The following is a 25,273-nucleotide window of genomic DNA, read 5'->3' on the forward strand; positions in this document are numbered from 1 at the left end:
GGTTGATATCTTTAAAAATAAGGTCAGAACTCATATGTTTAGTGTTTTGGGGGGTCTTTTGCTCCACTAGTCCCTAGAAGTAAAGTCCCAAAATGAAATCTGTAATGGTTCATTAAGTCAGTTGTTAAAAAAGTTTTCTTTAAAAAATCAGGTTGACATCTTTAGAAATAAGCTCAGAACTCCTATTTTTAGTGTTTTTTTGGAGTCTTTTGCTCCACTAGCTCTAGAAGGAAAGTCCCAAAATGAAATCTGTATTGTTTCGTAGATTTGGTTATGTTAAAAAAGTATTATAAAAAAATCGGGTTAATATCTTTAAAAATAAGCTCAGAAATATTTTTAGTGTTTTTGGGATCTTTGCTCCACTAGCCCCTAGAAGGAAAGTCCCAAAATGAAATCCGTAATGGTTTCTTAGTTCGGTTATGTTAAAAAAGTATTATTTTTAAAAAAACAGTTTGATATATTTAAAAATAAGCTCAGAACTCATATTTTTAGTGTTGGGGTCTTTTGCTCCACAAGCCCCTAGAAAGAGAGTCCTAAAATGAAATTTGTAATAGTACGTAGATTTTGGGGGTCTTGCTCCACAAGCCCCTAGAAGGAAAGTACCAAAATGAAATCCGTAATTGTTTCTTCAATTTTCTTTTAGTGTTTTTTTGGAGTCTTTTGCTCCACTAGCTCTAGAAGGAAAGTCCCAAAATGAAATCTGTAATGGTTCGTTGATTCGGTTATGTTAAAAAAGTATTATAAAAAAATCAGGTTGATATCTTTAAAAATAAGGTAAGAACTCATATTTTTAGTGTTTTGGGGGGTCTATTGCTCCACAAGCCCCTAGAAGGAAAGTCCCAAAATGAAATCTGTAATGGTTCGTTGATTCGGTTATGTTAAAAAAGTATTATAAAAAAAATCAGGTTGATATCTTTAAAAATAAGGTCAGAACTCATATTTTTAGTGTTTTGGGGGGTCTATTGCTCCACAAGCCCCTAGAAGGAAAGTCCCAAAATGAAATCCGTAATGGTTTCTTCAATCGGTTATGTTGAAAAAGTATTATTTTTAAAAAAATCAGGTAGATATCTTTAAAAATAAGGTCAGAACTCATATTTTTAGTGTTTTTTGGGGTCTTTTGCTCCACAAGGCCCTAGAAGGAAAGTCCCAAAATGAAATCTGTAATGGTTCGTTGATTCGGTTATGTTAAAAAAGTATTATTAAAAAAAATCAGGTTGATATCTTTAAAAATAAGGTCAGAACTCATATTTTTAGTGTTTTGGGGGGTCTATTGCTCCTCTAGGCCCTAGAAGGAAAGTCCCAGAATGAAATCTGTAATGGTTCGTTGATTCGGTTATGTTAAAAAAGTATTATAAAAAAAAATCAGGTTGATATCTTTAAAAATAAGTTCAGAACTCATATTTTTAGTGTTTTGGGGGGTCTATTGCTCCACAAGCCCCTAGAAGGAAAGTGCCGAAATTCAATTTTCAAAGAAATACGTGTATATCCAGTCATATAAGAGAGCCTACAAAAAGAATTAGGTTGATAACTTTAAAAACAAGCCCACAGTACCCTCCCAAACTTTGGTACTGAATTTCATTTCCTATAAGTGTACAAACTTCCCCCCCCCTTAATACATTTACATATGGTATAAATCAGACTCAATTATTGAAAATAGGAATCAAATCTATACTTAGGTAAGAAATTAAAGTCTTTTTCCTAATATTTGTATTTTTAACTGACGGGAAATTAAAATAATTATCAACTATTCTATACTTAATACAAATAATACAAATAAATAAGGTCTTGCCTTCAAATAGATCTAAATCCAGTGAAATGAAAAATAAATGAACAAATTATCAACTCATTAAAACATTTACTTTAAGGAAGTTGAATATTATTTGAAGTGCATTTTAAAATTAATAAGAAAATGAAGTACAATATTAAATTATGAAAATTCATTATTAACAAAAATAATCATGTCAAGAAGATTGGTAGGTAATAATCATGGAAAATTAAATCATATAAAAGTGAAAATCTTTAAATAATAAATATACAAAGACTTCTATATATTAAGAGCACTTGGTTAGGTATTATTCAATTTATCTAAGTTAAAATAAAATGCTAAAAGTAATTAAAATTTTAAATTTTTTAACCGGGTTTTTAAATGGAGAACCTGTAAAACGACATGCACAAATTAGAAGCATCAAAAAAAAAGGTAAAAAATATAATATTAGACATAGCATCAGACAGGTATAAGGAGTACAAATTAAAATCAAAGTTTTGTATTACTTAATTTTTCAAATAACATTTTCTTATTTTGTAAAGAGTTAGGTAATGAATAGAAAAATCATGCCTTATAAATAATAATAAATAGTTATTCTGATTTCTAATTCGTTTAGAGGAAGCTTTACAGGAATTTAAAACTAATTTGTATGTTTCTGAAAGTACTTTATTTTTTTACAGGATCTCCACAATTATCTTTACTCAGTTTGTTATTTTGTACATGACCTATGAAGAATATTCCCTCTTCTGCCTAATCGCTGACAAACAACTTCCATCCTCTGTCACGAAGCCGCACCATCTCATTCTTAACCAGTCTGATCAGCAGTATCATGGCACACACGTCCGCAGCCATCAACAGGTAGATCACGTTGTCCCAGTGGTTGTTGCTGGAGAGAGGACCAACAATGAAGGAAGCTGAGGTACCCAGAGATCCTGTGCCATCAATGATAGCTGTTACGGTGGACAGGGCTTTAGCAGATCCCTGCAGGGAGGGATGTTGACCTAAACAATAAATTCGTTTAACAAATGTTATTTGTACTATCCTTGTATAGAAGAACCCGCGATCGTGGCTTAACACGTAGAGCATCCGCTCGACGCCGGGGAGGTGATAGGTTTGAATCTCGGGCCGACACCGCGTAATAACTAAAGACGTTAAAAATGGTTCCTACTATACTGCTGCTATATCTGGTGCGCGACATAAATAGTAAGAGTAGGGATAATGCATTGGCCCATAAACAGGCGCAAGTCACTACCATGCACAGTTAGGACTCCTCAGACAAAGGTCGTGCAATCAAAGGGTTGGTTGTCTGATAGATGTTACTTGACCTAATATCCTTGGGTGTTAGAGTATCGCATCCAATTACACGTGGATAATGCTCTGGATCATCACTTAAAATCGAAGGAGAATCCCGCCCTTACGAGGTTGTGGTAATGGTAATCCTTGAATAGAAGTAATTGGATGTCTGTTTGTAAGTCTGTGTGTCTGTTTGTAGCTTAAGACCTTGCTATCCGCTCAACTGATATGTTTCACTTTTACAGTGAAGCTTCATATAAGTCATGGGAAGGTTTATAACAATTTGGGGAAGGATACCTCCTTCCTAGAAAAACATCTATCTTGTTCTTTTATACTTTTATTTTATTATTTAGATGGCTTCATTTTGGTATATAAAATCCAGGTATAAGGTATAACCCAAGCGAAATAAATATAAAATAATATTTGGGGGGCAAATGGAGAGGTCGTCAATTTTACGATGTGTTGCCCCCCAACAACAGCTAAAAACACGCATAGGTTTCGTGATGTTTTTCCGAATTAATTTCGTTGTTGATATAAGCTGTATAAAATCTGTTAAGCTACTGTATAAAGCAAGACATAATCTCGTATAATACAAAATAAAATGGCTTAATACAAAATTTAAAAGATGAATGCTGCTAAAGTTTATCAACAAACATTTCTTGTCTTATGTAATAAATCAAAAGTAAACAAAAATATAATCTTATTTAAAAAAACAAAAGAATAATCCTTGTGAGAAATATAAAATGTTTGCCAATGAATCAATTGGTTACGCAATTCAGTAATATTAAAAATAAGTAAGGGTCGATATTCTGCGATTTCAAAAAGTTCAGCTTAAAATAGCTTTAAACAAGGATGACAACTTCCATAAAAGCGAAGCACTGAAACGGTAGGACAAACGGATATTAACACTTGTATAGTGTCTGAACTGAATAATCAGAATATAAAAGTATAAAAGTCGAAGCAAAATTGTAAGTAAATTTGTTGAAAAACTGCTTGATACAGGATAATGTTTATGGACATACTTACATTCTTAGGACTTGATTATAGAGTTGCTTCGCTTATTATATTGTTCTTTGTTGTCCCAGGAATTAATATACCAAAAATGAGATCAAACGGATATTTAGATCACATAAAAATTTGTTGTTAAAAAGTAGAAAAATCAACATGTTTAAAATGAACGTACGGACATTCTGGTAATGATTATAGAGTTGCTACGCTTTCTAAATTGTACCTAACTACTAGAGGAATCATCATGCAAAGTTTGAAATCGATAGGACAATTCTAACATGCCTAAATTAACGAATAAAAGCTATCTATCTCGGACGGACGGATGGACCGAACCTAATTATAGAAAAGCTTCGCTTTTAAAAATATATTTTTTTTCAGTGTAAACTAGGTATTGGGATGCAACCAAATGGAAAAGGGTATAGAGGAAAAAAATATAGGAAATGGAAGAAATATAGAATTTTTTGCCCCTACAATAAAAAAGTTTTTTTCTTATCCTGGTTCCTTTCAACAATTTTTTTTTGAGATTTTTGCCTACAAATAACTTTTTAACATAAAAAACATAAATGCATAGGTTTTATGGTAAAAGATTATTTTGCTTTGTGTCTAGTTAAACAAAGGAAAAATTAAATTACCCTCTAATGATTTTATATGCAATTTTAGGAAATGTCAATATTAAAATTCAAAATTTTTATTTTTAGGCCTTTTTTTGGTTTATTTTGATGTAGACTATTAGCTTTAATTGTTTTTTCTTAGGTTTTATTCTTGAATACACTCTATCTATTCACAAGAACATTATTTAAAATGATTCATCAAGTCGGAGACTGACCCCGGCGGGCTAGGTGGTTGGCTCGCAGGGGTTAGGTGCATTTCTTCATATTATCTGTTGTCATATTAATATAAAATTTTAGGTTTTTTGAGTTTTGGTCCCCAACTTGCTAAATCTTAAATAATGTCCTTATAAATAGACATATTGTATTCAAGGAAATAACTTAAGAAAAAAACAATAAAAGTAGGTTTTTAGACCAAATAAGGTCTAAAAATCCTATTTCCGCAGAGTTTTTTTACCTAACCTTAAACAAAAAAAATTAGAATTTTTTTTTATTTAGATACCTATGATACCTATAGTTCCTATTAGGACTAGGCTTATGTACCAACTTCCAAGTTTCAAGAATCTAGCTCAATGTTTAGACCATTTTGCTCAATGTTTAAGTTAAGATGTCATTACGCCCCCCGGCCCCCCCCCCTTATTTTTTAAAAAAAATTCTGAATAGATAGCTACCAGGGTAGGTAAAAATATTCTATTGCATGTGTGAAAAAAGCTATTAAATCGAGAAAGTCTATCTATTAATATCATGTCTATTGCTAATCTTATTTACTATGTCTATTATGGTCATAAAATTGTGTTTTCTTTTGTATAATTGATTTACTCGTTTTAAATAGAACATTTTTAACTAGCAATAGTGATTGATGATTTAATTCTAAACTAGATATACCCATATTATTAAAAAATAAAAAAACTTTTTTGCTTTCTTCAAATATTAGGTATTTTTATGTGTAAAAACACTTCTAGGTATCTATGTAGATAATCCAATTAAATAAGGTAGTAGGTAAGCTTTATTGTCTGTAGCGAAGAATCTTGCTAACGGATGAACCGATTTGGCTCTCCTTTACAGTGAAGCTTCTTATATGTAAAGGAAGGGTTTATACTATTTTGGAGGAGGGTATCTCCACTCTCACTAGAGTTACACCTGTTCAGAAAAATGTTAGCTAAAACTAAAAGGTTGACTTTCCCATCCTACATTCCCTCATGTGTCCTTAGAGGTCTCTAGGGGCGTAGCCGCAAGTAAAAATATTCTAAAAGAATTTGTTCATTTCCAAGCTAAATAATTAAATAAAGTATCAACGATAGAAGCTTCGAATTAGTTTTTAAAACAACTTTTACCTAATTCAGCAGAAACCGCAGTAGTAATCAAAGCATAGGGTCCATTGACTAGTAGTCCAGTAAGAAAGAGAACTGCATTTGTCCAAGCAAAACAGCTGTCGTGTATTGGGATACCACCCTCCTCAGACAGAGGACATATGTTAGAGAACATCTGTTGGTTCAAGTAGATGACGGGAATGGCTACGGAAAGCATGAGTGTGCAGGTGGTTGCGCTCATCTTTGTTTTGTCTGTCAAGATGCCTGCCAAAATTCCACCAACTACTCCACCTAAGACAATAATTCATCTTAAAGGAAAAAGTTACTTATTTGAACGTTGTTTTTGAAAGTGTTTGAGCGCGTAAAAACCCATTGTGAAAACCACCCTCGGTGCTATAATAGTTTCTAAAATAAAATAACTTCTGTTTTTTTACTATGATAAAACATACATTTATTATATTATTTAATCAATAAGCGTAGACTTACCCCAATCAAAAGTAGTTGATAGAACGGCGGATTCGTCTGCATTGAGATTACTAATAACATGAATATAGTTGGGCAACCAGTACAGATAGATGTAGCTAACCATCTTGGCAAAGAACAGACAGAGTGAAAACTCTATGACTCCTGGGATCTTCAGGGCTCCAATGAAGCCAATAGCAGATGACCCATGAACGGAGGAATTCAGACTTCGTCTTTCTTCACGCTCTGCAGGTTCATTATTTTCTTCGTCTGTAATCTGACCTGAAAAAGACAAAATGTTAGTTTATATTTGAATTAGGGTTGGCAATCCGAATCCGTTATTTTAACAGCGGATTCGGATTGTTAATTGTTAGACAAAAATTAGCGTCTTGAAGTTTTTTTGGTCCGAATATATTTTAAGTATTTTAAGTTTTAACAAAAGTCATTTTGCCCCATGTAAGGTCTAGAAATAGGAGAAAAGCTACTGTGAAGATATGAAAAAACGTAGCTTTAGATTCTTCCCAGTATCCGATAAAATTTAATCCCTTAATTTATTTTTAAAAAGGCCTTTTAAAATATTGCTAGAATCCGAAATCCAGAACCAGACAATCCGTCAAAAAATCCGTTAATCAGTTTCATTTTTAGGGCGGATTTTTGTAAGAATCCGAATTCGGTCCAAAAATTGGACGGATTGTCAATCCTAATTTTTTAATAAGGTTTCCTTTAATATTTTCCTAGGCAAAGAGCAAAATTAATTTCAAAATAACTAAGTTTATAAAAAAAAAAACATTGTCCTGGATAGTCTACTCTACTAAATTACCACTACTTATGGCTAAACCAAACAGGCATTATCCTTCCTGGCCGACTATGTAGATTTTAAAAATTTATTAATTGTTAAAAAGTTATTTCAACTTTTATCTTAAGCTACAAATAACGTTCTAGTTTTTTAATATCTCATAAGCAGCAGTTAAATTACTTACTATTAAGCAAAGGATCTACTTCTACATTAGCCACACTATTTCTAGTTCCCTCGGCGGGACCAAGATCAACGTCTTCTGGACTGGGAACCAGAAACAAGAACATGATAAATCCAAAGCCTCCAATCATGATTCCAGGAACAGTGAATGCGAGGCCCCAATTCGAACTGACAAAAGAACCCGCTACGAGTCCACCTTGAGAAAAAGTAAAGTGATTATTATAAAAATAAAATGCTTATCCTATTATATAAATTAGTAACTTTTTTTACTATTTTGTTTTCTATATTTAAGTCTTTGGATAGTTTTAGCAAATTTTTCTTCCTACACCCTATTAAACTTCAATTACAATGACCCTATATTCTAGCGGTGCATCTGTTGGTTCATGAAAAAGTTTTCTAAATTTACCAATAATTTAAAGAGACCGAGTTATGAAACAGAAGAAAAAATTAGCTTTTTTGATAACAATTTTAGCTAAGGTTTAAGCTTAAACTGTGGGCAAAATGGTCTAAATATTGAGCTAGACACTTGAAACTTGGTATATAAGCCTATTCCTATAGATACTACATCTAAATGAATTTTAAGGTTAGGTAAGAAAACCCTGCGGAAATGGGATTTTTAGATCTTTTTTGGCCTGTTTTGGTGTAATTTAATGTAAAAACTCACTTTTAATTGTTTTTTCTTAAGTTTTTTCCTTAAATACTGTATGTCTATTCATAAGGACATTATTTGAGATGATTCAGCAAGTTTGGGACCAAAACTCAAAAACCAATATTTAATAGGTATATGGCACAGAAACGTTAGAAAAAATGCACTTTACTCCTGCGAGCCACCCACCTATCCCGCTGGGGTCGGTCCCAGACTTGCTGAAGGTGTATAGACACAGTGTATTCAAGGGAAAAAAACTAATAAAAAAGGTAAGTTTCTACATCAAAATAGACCAAAAAAGGCCTAAAAACCCCATTTTCGCCCATTTCCGCAGGGTTTTTCTTACCTAACCTAACCACAAAATAAAAAAAAATGAATTTTTTTGCCATTTAGATGTAGTACCTATAGGACTAGGCTTATGTACCAAGTTTCAAGTGTCTAGCTCAATATTTAGACCATTTTGCTCACGGTTTAAGTTTAAATGTCATTACGCCCCCCCCCCCCTTTGTACAGTTAGATATCAAATCTAAATAGCAATTGTTGAGATGGATGTTTTTTTAGTTTCTCTTTTTGTGTCTCCCAAATTAATTTAAAATAAAAAATTTTATGGTAAGTAAACGTCATCTTACCTACGATGTTTCCTAGTGAAGTGTGAGAGTTCCAAACTCCCATGAGGAGTCCTCTCTTCCCTTTACCAAACCAATTTCCCATGGCAGTTACAACTCCTGGCCATCCTGATGACTGAACCATCCCTGTCACAATCTGTATGAAGATAAGATACCAGATACTGTGAATGCCCAGAGGATAGGCAATACCAAACAAAACACACAAAAGGCCGGACAGCATCATTCCCATGGATAGAAAGAATCTGAGATCCATCCTTTCGGCAACAAAACCGCTGAAGAACATGAAAATTGAGTATGAAATGAGATATGTTGTTTCTAGGAGGCCAATCAAACTTTTTGCTTCTTCCTCTGGCTTCCCGTCGATTTCTGTGATCCATGACCTGAAAAAAAACAGATATAAACTTACAATTACAATAAACTTATAATTACAGCATTTAATTCTAAATAACACATAGTTTTAAATGTACAGCTTAGCTTAACAGAGAACTATTGCGTAAAAATTAAAATCATACTTGCAAGTAACATTGGTTTTGTTGAGAGCCTGTTCATTACAGTCCAGAAAGGCGACATCATTCTTCACAATAGAGATTGGTCTCCTGGAGGCATGGAACAGCATGTAAGACATGTAGGTCAGTGTCAGGATGGACAGACGAAACCATAGCTGCTGTTTCCAGCGGGCCTGAAAAAAATTTTAAGATACGAAATAATATGTAAGTTAACAGTGAAGTATATTTATTTATTTACTTTTCTAAAATTGTAAATTCGGCAAGGTTTTTGGTTAAAAATTCAACTTAAGATAAGAATCTATTAATTTCATGCTTTTGAATATTTCATTTTAGATATATGAACATATTTTCAACCAAAGACGTTTAGTTCCTACTTTAGTACTTATGTTATGCCAATAGATTTAGAGTATAGATGTATAAACAGATAGCTAACCCCAAAACTTTTTCAATGACCTATAATATTGCAGAAGGTTGTTTATCGATAGAAATTTTTGCTTTCTCACTTAGCTGCTAGAAAGCTCGTAAGCTGGGATTGGAATAAGGTTTGAAGGAACTTTACTAATTAATCAAAATCACCAAACATTTTGGTATAAAAGGAATTGGGGGACTTTTATTATTAATGAAAGTCACGTGATAACTTGTATAGTGATACAAGGATGACAGCATCCATAAGTAGCGAAGCACAAAAAAATCAAATAATGAAAAATCAGACAAAGTGAGTTATTGAGCAGATGTTCAGTTCTCATAACAATGAAAAAAAAGAAAAAATATGCAAGATGAAAGAAAAAACCAAGAAAGTAATCTTTTGAAGCTTGAATGGCAGCTAGACGGACAAAACAATGTAAAGATTAAAATGTCCTTGTGCCATAGAAATCTTCCCTAAAAATTCCAGATGTGAATCTTAAATAGCAGTCGCGAAAACCAAATTCTCCCCTATAGCGCTACAGACTGACTGACGGACAGACAAAGTGAATTATAGAGTAGCCTCGCTATTATAAAAACATATGTTCGGACATGATGTTGCTCTAATGCTACGGACAGTTTTAATATTTCTGCAATTGGAAAGGAAGAATATTTATTTATCTAGTAGGTACTAAGATAAAAAATTAAAAGACCCCAAATAAGGAACATATTTTTTTAAACAAAAAAAAAACTGTATAACTGTTGATTTGAACTTTAATATTGTTATTTTAAAAAATTGCTAGGGGGGGCGAAAGTGACACTTTTTGAAACCAAAACTAAAAGTCAACAAAGGAACTCAACTAAAAAAAAAGAGTTACAGGTCTGAGATTTTGCATGGCAGTTGCTTTATAGGGGTAAAATATGGAACTGTGAAGAAACGGCGGCGCAACCGCCGAAAACCGCCGTTTCCAGCCGAAATTTTTTTTGCCTTTTCTCGGCGGTTTTCGGCGGTTGCGACGCCGTTTCTTCACAGTTCCATATTGTACTCCTATAAAGCAACTACCATGCAAAATGTCAGACCCGTAACTCTTTTTTTTAGTTGAGTTCCTTTGACTTTTAGTTTTGGTTTCAAAAAGTGTCACTTTCGCCCCCCCCCCCCCCTTTATAATTTTTTGTCTGATTGTATTCTCAACGCAGTTTTAATTTAAATGTTTGTAAAATTCACAGATTTATACAGTTTTTTTTTTTGTTTTTTTTAACAACGATAATTTGTTTTTTTTTACTTTTGTAATTTTGAGGTATATGCAATTTTTATAAAGGACAAACACAAATACCTAATAAAGAGAGCGGTAGGTTTCTGGTAAAAGTGTTATAAGTAAAAAACAGTAGTAGAACGATAAAAATTTATGTTAACTTTAAAAAAAAAAATTTGTCTTTAGTTCTTTTCAATAAGAAATACACATATTTAGTGAATATTATCATTCTACTACTATTTTTAAGCCTTAAAACATACACCTTTACGGATTCTACCAGAAACCTACCCCTCTCTTTAATATTTTAAGCGATGTTTTTAAAAAAGAAAAACCCCTATTTTTAAAACTCGTCCATTTTTGGGTCTAAGCTGTCACATTTCTCGAGCGATGTGATTGTGTGAAAAGGTCTTTGCGATAGTTCTATATAGTCATAATATACCTTCGCTCCCTCTATTCTCTAACTTTATTGTTATGCCTGACACTTGTCAATCATCTATTGCTTGGTATAAATTAAACCAAATGCAACCAATCATCATGTGATTCCCAGAAATAATTAAAGGGTTTCTTTTCCAGTGTTTTTTTAACAAATAACCATTATTACTCCTAGCTCAGCTGTTAGGACTTTGCTGTTGCAGTTGCCTTTTTTTTAACAATCCATTATACCTGTGGACAGCAGGAACGTTGAATGGCCTTCACTAGAATAGGTGGACCCGTCATAGCTGCCAACTATTGACTAACTGATGGTCCAACACATTGTCCACTTAGCCTGAAATAAAGTAAATAATCTCTTAATTCCTAAGGATTTGTATTTTCTTTATAGATAAGGACATAGGCTGTCGAATATTTGTTTTACATTTAAATTCATCCGAGCAAACAAATTTATTACTTATCTTTAGGTACTTATACATCGTTTTCGTACTTTTGACATGTAAAGGCAACTCTTAGACTCAATTAATTAAATTTTTGTTTTTGTCAGAATACATAAATAAAACAAGGATGACAACATCCATAAGTAGCGAAGCACAAAAAATCATCGATGGGAATACGTTCAAGTAGATTTAAAGTGTATTTATAAAATCAAGAATAGATTTATTGGAGAAAATAAACACGAAACCATGTTTTATTTTGTATAGGTAATGATGACGGTCAAAGAAAATTATATAAAATATGATTTAATTACATAAAGATATGGGGAAATATGTAGAAAGTAGAAACATATATAAAAATAGCCAAAAACCTGCTAAAAGACCGTCTGACCACCATGGTTGTTTTCATAAATCGACAGAAAATTTAATTTTAATATCCTTAACTTAAGAAATTTGGAAAATCAGACTATATACAATATACATCAGAGATATAAAAAAATAAGTGAAAAATTTAAAAATAGCCAAAAACCTGCAAAAAGGCAGTCTGACCGTCATGGTTGTTTTCTTTAAACAACAGGAAATTTAATTTTGATATCTGTAACTGAAAAAAATTTGGAAATCGGACCTTAAACACCAAAGATATGGAGGAAAATGTGAAAAATACAAAAATAGCCTAAAACCTGCCAAAAGGCAGTCTGACCCTCATGGTTGTTTTATAGTTAATTGTGCTCCTTAATATTGGGAATGTTGTCAAAAGTTTCAGCATTCTATCTTTTAGAGGAGCCGAGAAAATCACGTTTCCCCTATTCTGTCTCAGACGGACGGACGGACATTTCGAGTTATAGAGTGGCTTCGCTACTAACAAGGAGAAACCACAAGTGGCACAGTAATACCAAAACATTGAGTTTGAATAAATTTGTTGTTTGAAATTTAAAGTGTTTTTTTTAAATTTTTAACCACACATCACAAATGATTTTTAATGTTTTACTAGGTAGGTATGTAGGTTCGAAAGCATCAAGACTTTAAATTGTACTCCTGTAATAACTATGACTTAATTTCATCGATCAGCAGCTAGGAGACCTTTGAAAAGATAAAATCTTATGTGTTATTATATAGTATTCGGTCATCTATGCTAAAAATCTTTTTTTTTATCAATAACAAATACACATAAATATTTAAAACAATAAAATTACATCTAGATTTTAAGACAAATAATATAATTCCATGTGCAGTAACTTTTTCAGATCAAGCTAATTGACAAAAATAATAAATGATAGGTACCTAATGAAAGTAGTCTTAGCTCAATTGGTAAATACGTTTTGCCTAGAGGGAAAATTTATTGGTCCTTAAGGCTGGATTATTTCATAATAGTGACTTTCATTGACAATAGAACAAAACCTCAACCTTATTTAGTAGTTGCAATACAGTTAAATTTGTTTTGATCATTAATCTTCAATATTATTGTTATTTTCAAACTTTGATTTAGTCAGAAATAACGTATCAATCATGTTTACAAAGAAAAGTGATAATAAAGAGATAAAAATAATCAAAATTAGTCAGAAATAGTATTATGAAATTAATTTGGATCAAAAAAATCAATTTCTTGTGTTTAAAACTTAGGTGGAATAGGTAATATCCCTCACGTATAGATTAATAAAGTTTCTTGTCAACCACTAAAAAGATATGGTTAAGAATTTTAGGACAATTTCACAAAGCACTCCTCCTGGGAAGATTTAATCTTTTTTTAATTTATGTTCAAGAGTAAGCACAAGCAGGGTTTTTTTTGCTATTATACTGCCACTACCTCATCCTTTGAATATTTATAGAGCCTCTTGATACTAACGTGTATGATCTGGTGGTTTATCATTTTATATATAACTTTCTAATGCCAAAAAGGTATCTTTTTTAAGGAAAAAATAGAGTACCAAGAGAATATACTAATTATGAAGATTGAAGGTTTTCATAAACTATATATAGATAATGAACAAATATCAACAAGTTAGAGTAGAACAAGTAACATTAAATTAAGTTTCACAAATTAGGTTTCACTAAATTGATAGGTAACCTCATAATAAATCCATCTTAATATTTTTAATAGGTTTGAATATGAATATTGTTGTAACTAGAAAAAGGGAGGGATAGTAAGAGTACGTTAAATACTAGCTGCCAGCTGGCAAGTTCAGCTAGTTTGTACTTTTCCCTGAGTAAATAGAGACGTACACTAGGTACAATCTCTTGTAGTATAAGCATATAAACATAGTACGAATAAAAAATGAAAATCAGCTGATTTTACATTTAGGATTTGTTTACAATCAATTTACAGATTACAAATAAGGAAATTCACACGATATCTCTTTTTCCTTGAAATAAATAGAAAAATAATTATTATTAATGATTATTATTTCAATTCACTAGATTAAGTCACTCTCAACTAGTAAAATACTTCTAATCAAAGATAAAAAAAACACCCTGAGATTTTATTTATTTCAATTTCTAATTTTCTACATTATCGTAAACTAAGGAATATTTCTTTTAGTAACGCATGAATATTTTTTTTAAATTTAAATCTTTTTTTGATATATTTAGCCCTTGATATTTTTGTGGTTGAAGACGTATTCATTTTATATTTTCAAAAAATTAAAACTAATTTTATTGGGATTTCATTTTTCCGCATGTAGAAAGCCTTAGGCAAGACAAATAGGATTTAATTCTTTTCTCAATGATAATATTTGAAAATTAATTGCGCAAATATTGAAAATGAACTTGGCAAAAATTTTATTTTAGTATTTTCCGCGGCATTCTAGAGCAATGACGACTAGTTAAATCAAAATTTCTCCTGTAAAATTTTCCTGCCAAGATTTGACATTTTAGATTTAGAATAAATTTGCACACACATCATCACTTTTGTGCAGTCAGATTATCCAAAACGTTTTTTTTTAATTTAACTGAAATTTATAGTTTGGTAAAGTTAAAATTTGTAAATATCAATTTTGTATGGGAAATTTTGTCTAATTATATTTTTTCCATGACTTCGACAACGGGGCAAAAATAAAAATGGTATGGGGGTGATACAGGAGATAATCTGATTTGAGTCAAATAAAAAAGTTGTTTTAAAAATAAAAAATTAAGAAAATAGTTGTAAAAAAATCCATGTCTTTTTAATTTAAATTTTATAATATCTATCCATAGTAGGTTTTCTATGTATAATTAATATTAAACTTACCAATATATAAAAAATTGAGTTTACTTTTTGATGTTTAGTTAACTCATAACATATATATAAAAAATGTTAAACAGTTTTTGCACTATTTCCTTGTTCTTAGGAAAACTAGTTTGTTGTTATGTTGCTTTTAATGTTTGCTTGGGATTATTATTTATATATAGGTAGTTTTAATATTTTAATGAAACCGGTATTAAATAGACATACATATAATATCATATGTATTATGTAGCCTTGATTCTCTGAAGTTAGGATTCAAATGTACACGGGGAGATTGAAAGTGAGAATCCCGTGGCCAATCTTAGATTCGTAAGCTTCGTGTGCAGCTGATTGTAATCAATGTTATATTTACTAGCCTACTCCGCAATTCTCGTGGCCTAGAGTTTTAATATTAGGTGTTTCATATTAACCCAACCTAAATAATGGCACTTTCAACCGAATGAGGAGCATAAATGAAGGAAAGCACATGATTATATACCTATATTTACATGATAAGTAGGATCCTAATTTCCTTTAATTCACCTTCCTTATAACCAATGGACATCTCAGGGAAGGTTACGTGATTATTTTAAGACAAATTGCGACAGAATTTGTCAACCAAATGCAAAGTCTATTATAGAAGGACTGTAACTGTTTTTCCTTGCCAGAGCGTAGGGCGTTGACCATTAATTTACATTATTGGACACTCTTTATCGGTATCACATATGATATCATAGGATAACAAAGATGTAAGGATATATTATTTTAAGTTTTAATACAAATATATTTCAATAATTTTTCATTTATTACAAGATATATTCCAGATCAAATAACTTCTTTTTCTTTTTCAGATCAGCAATGGGGGGAAGTCATAGTGTTGAGGTTCCGGGTGGAGGCACCGAGGGTTATCATGTCCTGCGTGTTCAAGATGCTTCCCCGGGACAAAAAGCTGGCCTAGAAGCCTTCTTTGACTTTATTGTTGCTATCGGGAACACTCGTCTAGATCATGACAACGATACCCTAAAACATCTATTAAAGGCTAATATTGAAAAGGAGATATCTATGACTATCTATAGCAGTAAAAGTCAAACTGTGAGGGAGGTTTTCATCACTCCAAGCACGCTCTGGGGTGGCCAAGGTCTACTTGGTGTATCTATAAGATTCTGTTCATTTGAAGGTGCCAATGAAAATGTATGGCATATTTTGGATGTTCATCCCAAAAGTCCGGCAGAAGCAGCTGGTTTAAGAGCCTATTCTGACTACATTATTGGAGCTGACAGCATTCTTCATGAGAGTGAAGATTTGTTTTCTCTTATTGAAGCCCACGAAGGACGTCCATTAAAACTGTATGTCTACAACACTGAGACAGATCATTGCAGAGAGGTCACAATCACACCGAACGGTGCCTGGGGTGGAGAAGGTTCCCTAGGATGTGGTATTGGGTATGGATATTTACATCGTATTCCATTGGGAGATATGTATGCTCCTCCGCCTGGAAGTGATGCCTTAGGGGCACCTACTGCAACTGTCACAACACCTGACATAGGAGAGGCAGGCAAGGAGGCCAGTCAAACAGAACCTTTACTGAAAGATGAAAAACCGGTTGTGATAGACATAAACAAGCCTTTGGCACCTAATATTCCCCTCTTTGGTACTGGAATAGTAGGATCGGAAATTGTAACATCTGCAGCTACAAGTCCGGCTCCTTCTGAAGCTTCTGTATCTCCAATTTTAACTACATCTCCAGATGCTTTACCAATTCCTGCTGCCTCTCCCGTTCCTGTTAGTACTGAGCAGGTAGCTCAACCACAGAATGAGTCTGTAGCAGGAATAGAAACACTGCAGCAAGTGTTATCGACAACAAGTATTTCAGCTAACCCTGGGCTAAACCCATCACCTGTTCCCCCGGCGACAGAAATGGCCTCTGTAATGTCAAGTTTCAATACAGTCCCTGCCCCTGTTATGGCCACTACCAGCTCTTAAATACAAGGGGCCACCCCAGATTTTTTGTATTTAACTTATCCTGTTGATTATCAATTACAACTGTTTAGTAAAAGGAAAATATATGTGCAGTATTTTAATTCTAAAATAACGCATTTCATGCAAGTATCTGCAATATAAAACTATCATTTTGTATCATTGATATCTACTAAATACATAGGTTATATTATAGTTTAACACATGTAAAATATTTCCCCCAAAGGACTATGCACGTACGAGAGCAAATAATCTGCATATCTTACAGTAGTTATCTCAAACACTTTTTATTATTATCGTAAAAGCATAAACGTTTTGTTAACTAAAATGTGTAAAAAAAATATAAATATATAAAATCTCACTGTTTATGTTTTTACTAAGTGCCACCCTTTATTCGTAAAAAAAAATTGATCACATACTACCTAATTATTTTGTATGCATTTGTCGATTTACTTTTATAACTAATTTTAGATTTTCATAAAAAAAATACATTTTACAGAATATATTCAATAATTAATAGTATATAGACCAAAAGTGCTTTAATTATTTGCTCTCTTTCTTGCGTACAGACCTTTTAAACTATGCTAAATATGTCTGTTCTAGTTAAAAATCACGTATTTCTAGTTTTTTAGTAAGTGATACAAAATTTATCTAAATTATTTGCATTTTCTGTCTTCTTTTTTAGCAATTATGATTTCTTTTTCATATCTTAATTATTTATTCGCACTTTTACATTTTTTAACAGTCCAAATAAGCTTATTTGTAATATTTTAGCTATAGTTGAACAAAAATAAAATTTGCATACAAATGAAAAGTCCTGGCTTATTAAATCATAAAGGGATTAAATATAAAATAACTTTGTTCTTTATCCTAGCATATCCTGTTAATTTTATTTATATGATTGTTATTATAAAAAATATTTATTTATTTTAGGTTGAGGTTTTAATCTTTATTACGTGTTTCTGTTTTTATATCTTTTTATACTATTGGCTAATGTTATAAAAAGGATTCTATCCTAATGGTAAAATTGATTGGTTGTATTCTTTATGTGTTTGTCTTATGCACTTTTAGTTAACTTTTGCCGTTTATTTTCAGAATAAAAGATGTCTTCTATTGTCAGATCTTTAAGAAGTGGAGCTATCTTGACTTCTAATCTTCTAAGAAGCTCTAATATTGCTGTAAGCATCCTATTTCTTATTGACTTCATACTAATCCCATTAGAATTATTATATAAACAAATTTTCAATGACTTTGTATGAATATAAAGTTTTTAATTTCAACTACGTCTTCTATGTTCGACGAGGACATTTAAATGGCAAGTTTGTCGATCTGATAAATCCTTATTTAGAATTAACACAAAAAATAACACCTTTTGTAATATCTACTATGTTTTAGGCCAGAAGTCTGAGCACTAGTGGAAAATTATTGCAAGCCCAAGTACAAAAGCCAGCTCCCGCCTTTACAGCTCAGGCTGTTGTAAATGGTCAGTTCAAGGAGGTGTCATTGTCTGACTACAAGGGAAAATATGTTGTCGTGTACTTTTATCCTCTGGACTTTACATTTGTCTGCCCTACTGAAATTATTGCCTTCTCTGACAGAATTAAAGAGTTTTCTGATCTAGGATGCGAGGTAATCTTTTTTTCAAGAAAGTAGAGTATACATAAAAAAAGATTATTTTGTCTACTCATGTTATTGAAATACATTACTGCAAATGCTTGACCTATAGGTACTTTGTCACCTTATTTAGAATATTATTAATGGATTATTTATAGAAGTGTTAAAACTCATTTGACTACTAATATAAATGCTCTTCCTTTGTAAGGGGGGGGGGGGGCGTAATGACATTTATTCGTAATCCGTGAGCAAAATGGTCTAAATATTTAGCTAGACCCTTCAAACTTGGTATATAAGCCTAGTCCTATAGGTATTACATCTAAATGGCAAAAAAATCCAAAATTTTTTATTTTAAGGTTAGGTTAGGTAAGAAAAACCCTGCGGAAATGGGGTTTTTAGGCTTTTTTGATCTATTTTGATGTGGAAACTTACCTTAAATTGTTTTTTCTTAGGGTTTTAACTTAAATACACTGTATCTATTCATAAGGACATTATTTAAGATGATTCAGCAAGTCGGGGACCGACCCCAGAGGGCTAGGTGGGTGGCCCGCAGGGGTTAAGTGCATTTTTCCCAATACATATGTTGTGATACATCTAATTATAGGTTTTTTAGGTCAAGGAACTCAAATTTAGAGCTAAAATAAGCATTAGACTAATCTGAAGCTAGCCCCAGCGGGCTAGGTTGGTGGCCCGCAGGGGTTAAGTTCATTTTTTCTAATATATATCTTGTTATATATCAAAATATAGGTTTTTTAGGTCAAGAAACTCAAATTCTGAGCGAAAATTAGCATTAGACTAACCTGAAGCTAACCCCCCCGGGCTAGGTTGGTTTTCTGCAGGACTTAAGAGCATTTACCTAACCTAACCTAGAAACTTCCTTATAATTTTACTTGGTTTTTTTTAATAAACTTTGTCTATTAATGAGGACTTTATTTAAGATAATCCAACAAGTCGGGAACCGACCCCAGCGGGCTAGGTTGGTGGCCCGCAGGGGTTAAGTGCATTTTTTCCAATATATATCTTGTAATATATCAAAATATAGGTTTTTTAGGTCAAGAAACTCAAATTCTGAGCGAAAATTAGCATTAGACTAACCTGAAGCTAACCCCCCCGGGCTAGGTTGGTTTTCTGCAGGGCTTAAGAGCATTTACCTAACCTAACCTAGAAACTTACTTATATTTTTACATATTTTTTCTTGAATAAACTTTGTCTATTATTGAGGAATTTATTTAAGATAATCCAGCAAGTCGGGGACTGACCCCAGCGGGCTAGGTTGGTGGCCCGCAGGGGTTAAGTGCATTTTTCCCAATATATATGCTGTGATACATCTAATTATAAGTTTTTTAGGTCAGTTAACTCAAATTCAGAGCTAGAATTAGCATAAGACTAATCTGAAGCTAGCCCCAGCGGGCTAGGGCGGTGGCCCGTAGGGGTTAAGTGCATTATTTTCCAATATACATCTTGTTATATATCAAAATATAGGTTTTTAAGGTCAAGAAACTCAAATTCAGAGCTAAAATTAGCATAAGACTTACCTGAAGCTAACCCCTGTGGGCTAGGTAGATCTTCTGCAGGGCTTAAGTGCATTTTACCTAACCTAACCTAGAAACTTGACTTATTTTTTGGTTTTTTCCTTGAATGAACTGTGTCTATGAATGAGGACATTATTTTAGATGATCCAGCAAGTTGGGGACCTCCTTGAGTCAGCCTCCTGTATGAAGAATCTTTTAAATGATGGCTTTAGGACTAAACACTGTGTATCTATGTAAAACCTAGCCCGCCTGGGTCAGTCCCCGACTTGCTGGATCCTCTTAAATAATGTTCTCATGAACAGTTTATTCAATTAAATAACCTTCAAAAAAGTAATATTCTAGGTTAGGTTTGGTAAAATGCATTTAAGCCTTGCAGGCAACCCACCTAGCCCGCAGGGGCTAGCTTCAAATTAGTCTGATTCTATTATTAGCTCTAAATTTTAATTTCTGGACCTAAAAAAACCTTTAATTTTATGTATGACAGCACATACTTTTTGAAAATGCACTTAACCCTGGCGGGCCACCCACCTAGCCTGCTGGGGTCGGTCGCTGACTTGCTTGATCATCTTAAATAATAAATAGACACAGTTTATTCCAGGTTAGGTTAGGTAAAATGCACTTAAGACTTGCAGGCATCCCACCTAGCCCGCTCGGGCTAGCTTCAGATTAGTCTGATACTTTTATTAGCTGTAAATTTGAGTTTCTTGACCTAAAAAACCTATAATTTGATGTATGATAACACATACTTTTTCTGAAAAATGCATTTAACCCCTGCAGGCTACCCAACTAGCCCGCTGGGGTCGGTCTTCGACTTGCTGGATCATCTGAAATAAGATCCTCATGAATGGACAGTTTATTTGAGAAACAAAACCTAAAGAAATAATATTAAATGTAAGTTTCTAGGTTAGGTTAGGTAAAATGCACTTAAGCCCTGTGGGCAACCCAACTAGCCCACTTGGGTAAGCTTAAGATTATTCTAATGCTTATTTTAGCTCTGAATTTAAGTTCTTGACCTTAAAAACCTATATTTTGATATATCACAAGATGTATTTTGGAAAATAATGCACTAAACCCCTGCAGGCCAGCCACCTAGCCCTCTGGGGCTAGCTTCAGATAAGTCGGTACTCGACTTTCTGGATCATTTTAAATAAAGTCCTCATTAATAGACCCAGTTTATACAAGCAAAAAAACCTGTAAAACCAACCTAGCCCGGGGGGGGTTAGCTTCAGGTTAGTCCAATGCTAATTTTCGCTCAGAACTTGAGTTTCTTGACCTAAAAAACCTATATTTTGATATATTACAAGATATATGTTGGAAAAAATGCACTTAACCCCTGCGGGCCACCAACCTAGCCCGATGGGGTCGGTTCCCGACTTGTTGGATTATCTTAAATAAAGTCCTTATTAATAGACAAAGTTTATTGAAAAAATCCAAGTAAAATTATAATTAAGTTTCTAGGTTAGGTTAGGTAAATGCTCTTAAGTCCTGCAGAAAACCAACCTAGCCCGGGGAGGTTAGCTTCAGGTTAGTCTAATGCTAATTTTCGCTCAGAATTTGAGTTTCTTGACCTAAAAAACCTATATTTTGATATATAACAAGATATATATTAGAAAAAATGAACTTAACCCCTGCGGGCCACCAACCTAGCCCGCTGGGGCTAGCTTCAGATTAGTCTAATGCTTATTTTAGCTCTAAATTTGAGTTCCTTGACCTAAAAAACCTATAATTAGATGTATCACAACATATGTATTGGGAAAAATGCACTTAACCCCTGCGGGCCACCCACCTAGCCCTCTGGGGTCGGTCCCCGACTTGCTGAATCATCTTAAATAATGTCCATATGAATAGATACAGTGTATTTAAGTTAAAAAACAATTTAAGGTAAGTTTCCAAATCAAAATAAACCAAAAAAAGCCTAAAAACCCCATTTCCGCAGGGTTTTTCTTACCTAACCTAACCTTAAAATAAAAAATTTTGGATTTTTTTGCCATTTAGATGTAATACCTATAGGACTAGGCTTATATACCAAGTTTGAAGGGTCTAGCTAAATTTTTAGACCATTTTGCTCACGGATTACGAATAAATGTCATTACGCCCCCCCCCCCTTATTTATTTTTACCTTGTTTGATGTTATAAAGCTTTATATTTAAAGATTATAAGACTAACAATCGAAATATTGCCTAGGTACTTGGTATCTCCACTGACTCTCACTTTTCTCACCTGGCCTGGATCAATACTCCCAGAAAGCAAGGTGGTCTCGGCGGTCTTAACTATCCTCTTGTAGCAGATTTTAACAAGAATATCTCCAGAGATTATGGCGTTCTTATCGAAGAAGCCGGCATTGCTCTTAGGAAAGTTTTAATATATTTTCATTTCATTTTCAAAAGCGAAATTATTTAAATAAAGGTAAATGGCACTTACTAAATAACAAAAAATTCTCTATATTGCTTTCTTTTGGTATTATTATGATGTTTATATTCTACAAACCCGAATATGTGGAATCATAAATAAAAGATGTAGGTATAAAAACTTGTAACATGACAGAGGTCTGTTTATTATTGATCCCCAAGGAGTTGTCAGACAGATGTCAATTAATGACCTTCCTGTTGGAAGAAGTGTCGATGAAACTCTCAGGTAAACTATTTTGATGAAGGTATTTTCTTCAAAATTAAGCACATTGTACAATTATGCCAAATCAATAAAAGATAAAATTTTATTGATATGATTTCCCCAGTTGTTACTGAAGGTAGATGTTTCGTGGAACAATGAGTATCGACTTATAATCCCAGAATTTTCTTTCATCTGGCTGCTCTTACTTAGCCACTCACGAATGATGTCATCCTTTTTTGATATAAAATAAAGTATAATTTTTATTTGGAAAATTAACATTTCTGTAGTATACATCCCTTGTTTCTTTTAAAACACTTTATAAAAAAAAAGAGATAAGTACTGAGTAGCCCCTCTGGCCATTCCAAACCCATCTTTAAGATTTCACTAGGAGCGTATCTGACAAAAGAAAAATATTAAATCTTGAAAATTTGATTTCTTTAATATTTGTATATTATTTAAGGCTCATCAAAGCGTTCCAATTTGTTGAAAAGCATGGAGAAGTTTGTCCTGCCAATTGGACTCCTGATTCTCCAACCATTAAACCAGACCCTAAGGAAATTGCCAGAATATTATTTAATTTGAAGAACAATAATCTTTAAATGTATACACCTATCAAACTCGTTAAATACCTGTATAAAACTACTTTTACATATGACTATGTCAAGAAAATGTTACTGAACTAAAATTACTTAAATGATTATCTTTAGGAAAAATAAATTTAAAGAATATAAATAACATCTGGTAATATTTTAGGGCTCTCTGGAATATTTTGACAAAGTCAACTAAACATTGTGATCTAAGTCACATGCAAGTGAATATAGTCGAAGCTTGCCTGTTGTTTATTGGTGCTTTTATGCAATTTTGGGGATAATTCTACATTCTGCCTCCTCCTACATTATTTGATTTTGAAAGGATTATAGGAATTAATGATTATTCGATTCTAATAATTTTATGATTCAATTTTGTATCTTTATACATGTACCTAGTCTTTATTCTTATCATAAGGGATGATTATACTATTTCTTCTGTATAGACTTAATTGATATATATTTCAGATAATCATTAAGATGCAGAGTAGAACTTTATATTCATCCAATGGATGATAAAGGAGAGAAATGTAAAGAAGTAAGAGATATTCTAGTCAATAATAAATTACACACCGCGGAGGGAGAGAAGGATTCTGACGAAGCTTCCTGTTCAGCCGACAATAATTCTACAAGTAAATCTTTAAACTCCAGTTTCCATGACGACCTTAGCGACGATGAAAATATTTGTCGTTCTCCACAAAAATCTCCTGTAAAAAAGATACAACCAGCCAGAGTTGAGAGTGCCTTACCTTCTGATGAGGATTTTCAATTTAAAAAGCCGAAATTTAGAAAGAAAAAATTTATTTTTCATCCCTTTGTGAGAAATAGTGAAGGTGTCTGTGTGCCAGACCAGGACAGGGAACCGGTTGAAGTGACTATACCTGAACAGCTGGCCGCCAGCTATGGCCTTTATATCTGGCCATCCGCTCCTGTCTTAGCCTGGTATATCTGGCTAAATCAGGTAATATTATTCTATTTAAAAATTTTATGAGTTTAACTTTATGAAGCTTATGTACTGAAGGATCTTAAGGGATAAGACAATGGACGATCCCCACTATAGATGTACATCCCCTCTAATTATTAACCAAATTACCTCTTCTATTAATTAAGATTATTGGTTGAATAGTTAGGACACTGTTAGTTTGGCACCAACCAATGAGAATTCAATGAAAATACCACAAAAACGAGGCAACGATAAGATAGTGTGGTTATTAACTTTGGGTACCAGTGTATTATACATCCCAATGTCACCTCCCTCCATGGCATATACTTCATGATTTGGGTACGCCTGTATGTCAGTCACCAGAAGATACAATGCTATTTCACTTTCTTTATGACAAGATCGCGGTGAAATTAAAGTTTTCAATTTTCGGCTCTTAATTTTGTATTGTGATTATTATAAAAGTTTACATGTTGTTGCTCTATAAAAAATCTAGGAATAAACTACTCAAAAAGCATATGCACAAAAATAAATTAGCGTGTTTAACATATTTATTTTATTTAGGATCAATTTGTTGGAAAGCGAATAATAGAACTTGGGGCTGGAACAGCTTTACCTGGACTTTTAGCAGCTAAGCTTGGTGCTGATAAGGTCATCCTGACAGACTCTCTACGCCTATCTCATTGTATACAAAACTGTGAAGAAGGTGTCCAGTTAAACAGTCTTTCTGAGAAAGTGACAGTTCAGCCTTTGACCTGGGGCCGTTTTACGTCTTCCACTCTCAAACTCCGTGATAGCATTGATTTTGTCATCGGATCTGATCTCTTCTTTGATCCCGAAGTGTTTGAACCTCTTATTGTCACAGTAAGCTGGCTGCTGGATAATAATCCTGGAGCAAAGTTTGTGTGTTCTGTTCAGGAGAGAGCGGCAGATTGGAGCATAGAATCACTGTTGCTTCGCTGGAACCTCTTGTGCTCCGTACAACAACCCAAAAACTTTCTCAAGGGAACAGGCATCAATGAGGCTGACCTGACGGGTAACCATCAAATTTTTCTGTTGCATATTTGGAAAAAATAAACCATTTATAAAAGAA

The 25,273-nt window shown here is 33.0% G+C and overlaps 4 protein-coding genes across 15 annotated transcripts; 3 read left to right on the forward strand and 1 right to left on the reverse strand.

Moving 5' to 3' along the window:
• Positions 1 to 1,616: 1,616 nt before the first annotated feature.
• MFS16 (major facilitator superfamily transporter 16) lies at positions 1,617 to 11,674 on the reverse strand. Of its 4 annotated transcripts, none has more exons than XR_013878577.1 (8): positions 11,519 to 11,674; positions 9,207 to 9,373; positions 8,698 to 9,074; positions 7,427 to 7,618; positions 6,471 to 6,728; positions 6,009 to 6,275; positions 2,431 to 2,766; positions 1,617 to 2,155 (listed from the first exon to the last, which is right to left on the reverse strand). XR_013878577.1 is itself a non-coding variant. In XM_080157170.1 (8 exons), exons 1-7 carry the CDS (start codon positions 11,570 to 11,572, stop codon positions 2,516 to 2,518), a joined length of 1,566 nt encoding a protein of 521 aa, XP_080013296.1. In that variant the 5' UTR covers positions 11,573 to 11,674; the 3' UTR covers positions 1,617 to 2,155; positions 2,491 to 2,515. The 4 variants fall into 4 exon arrangements, 2 of the variants coding, with proteins under 2 accessions (XP_080013296.1, XP_080013295.1); XM_080157170.1 differs by having other exon boundaries at positions 2,491 to 2,766; XR_013878576.1 differs by having other exon boundaries at positions 2,137 to 2,155; positions 2,394 to 2,766.
• Positions 11,675 to 14,783: 3,109 nt separating this feature from the next.
• On the forward strand, positions 14,784 to 17,999 carry Grasp65 (Golgi reassembly-stacking protein 2). 9 transcript variants are annotated; one of them, XM_080157180.1, is made up of 3 exons: positions 14,784 to 17,133; positions 17,467 to 17,528; positions 17,672 to 17,999. In XM_080157180.1, exon 1 carries the CDS (start codon positions 15,779 to 15,781, stop codon positions 16,901 to 16,903), a length of 1,125 nt encoding a protein of 374 aa, XP_080013306.1. In that variant the 5' UTR covers positions 14,784 to 15,778; the 3' UTR covers positions 16,904 to 17,133; positions 17,467 to 17,528; positions 17,672 to 17,999. The 9 variants fall into 9 exon arrangements, with proteins under 9 accessions (XP_080013306.1, XP_080013307.1, XP_080013308.1 ...); XM_080157181.1 differs by having other exon boundaries at positions 17,713 to 17,999; XM_080157182.1 differs by having other exon boundaries at positions 17,831 to 17,999.
• On the forward strand, positions 17,990 to 23,712 carry LOC145316580 (peroxiredoxin-like). The gene is made up of 6 exons (XM_080157189.1): positions 17,990 to 18,075; positions 18,293 to 18,526; positions 22,228 to 22,392; positions 22,586 to 22,677; positions 23,114 to 23,205; positions 23,405 to 23,712. The coding sequence occupies exons 1-6, from the start codon at positions 18,001 to 18,003 to the stop codon at positions 23,437 to 23,439; spliced, it is 693 nt and encodes a 230-aa protein (XP_080013315.1). The 5' UTR covers positions 17,990 to 18,000; the 3' UTR covers positions 23,440 to 23,712.
• LOC145316577 (histone-arginine methyltransferase METTL23-like) lies at positions 23,671 to 25,257 on the forward strand. Its single transcript, XM_080157186.1, has 2 exons — positions 23,671 to 24,201; positions 24,745 to 25,257. Exons 1-2 carry the CDS (start codon positions 23,749 to 23,751, stop codon positions 25,255 to 25,257), a joined length of 966 nt encoding a protein of 321 aa, XP_080013312.1. The 5' UTR covers positions 23,671 to 23,748.
• Positions 25,258 to 25,273: the final 16 nt, after the last annotated feature.

The sequence above is a fragment of the Acartia tonsa genome, chromosome 4, assembly GCF_053477335.1.
Source record: "Acartia tonsa isolate MP-2025a chromosome 4, ASM5347733v1, whole genome shotgun sequence".
Lineage (NCBI taxonomy): Eukaryota > Metazoa > Arthropoda > Copepoda > Calanoida > Acartiidae > Acartia > Acartia tonsa.

Bases quoted from the DNA above. Each gene is read 5' to 3' on its own strand.
- Grasp65 (XM_080157177.1), top strand. From the start codon at position 15,779: ATGGGGGGAAGTCATAGTGTTGAGGTTCCGGGTGGAGGCACCGAGGGT.
- LOC145316580 (XM_080157189.1), top strand. From the start codon at position 18,001: ATGTCTTCTATTGTCAGATCTTTAAGAAGTGGAGCTATCTTGACTTCT. The intron at 18,076-18,292 runs GTAAGCATCCTA...ACTATGTTTTAG, and splicing joins TAAGAAGCTCTAATATTGCT to GCCAGAAGTCTGAGCACTAG. The intron at 18,527-22,227 runs GTAATCTTTTTT...AATATTGCCTAG, and splicing joins TTTCTGATCTAGGATGCGAG to GTACTTGGTATCTCCACTGA.
- LOC145316577 (XM_080157186.1), top strand. From the start codon at position 23,749: ATGGATGATAAAGGAGAGAAATGTAAAGAAGTAAGAGATATTCTAGTC. The intron at 24,202-24,744 runs GTAATATTATTC...TATTTTATTTAG, and splicing joins GGTATATCTGGCTAAATCAG to GATCAATTTGTTGGAAAGCG.
- MFS16 (XM_080157170.1), bottom strand. From the start codon at position 11,572: ATGACGGGTCCACCTATTCTAGTGAAGGCCATTCAACGTTCCTGCTGT. The intron at 9,075-9,206 runs GTATGATTTTAA...GTTTTTTTTCAG, and splicing joins AAAACCAATGTTACTTGCAA to GTCATGGATCACAGAAATCG. The intron at 2,767-6,008 runs GTAAAAGTTGTT...TTTATTGTTTAG, and splicing joins TGCGGTTTCTGCTGAATTAG to GTCAACATCCCTCCCTGCAG.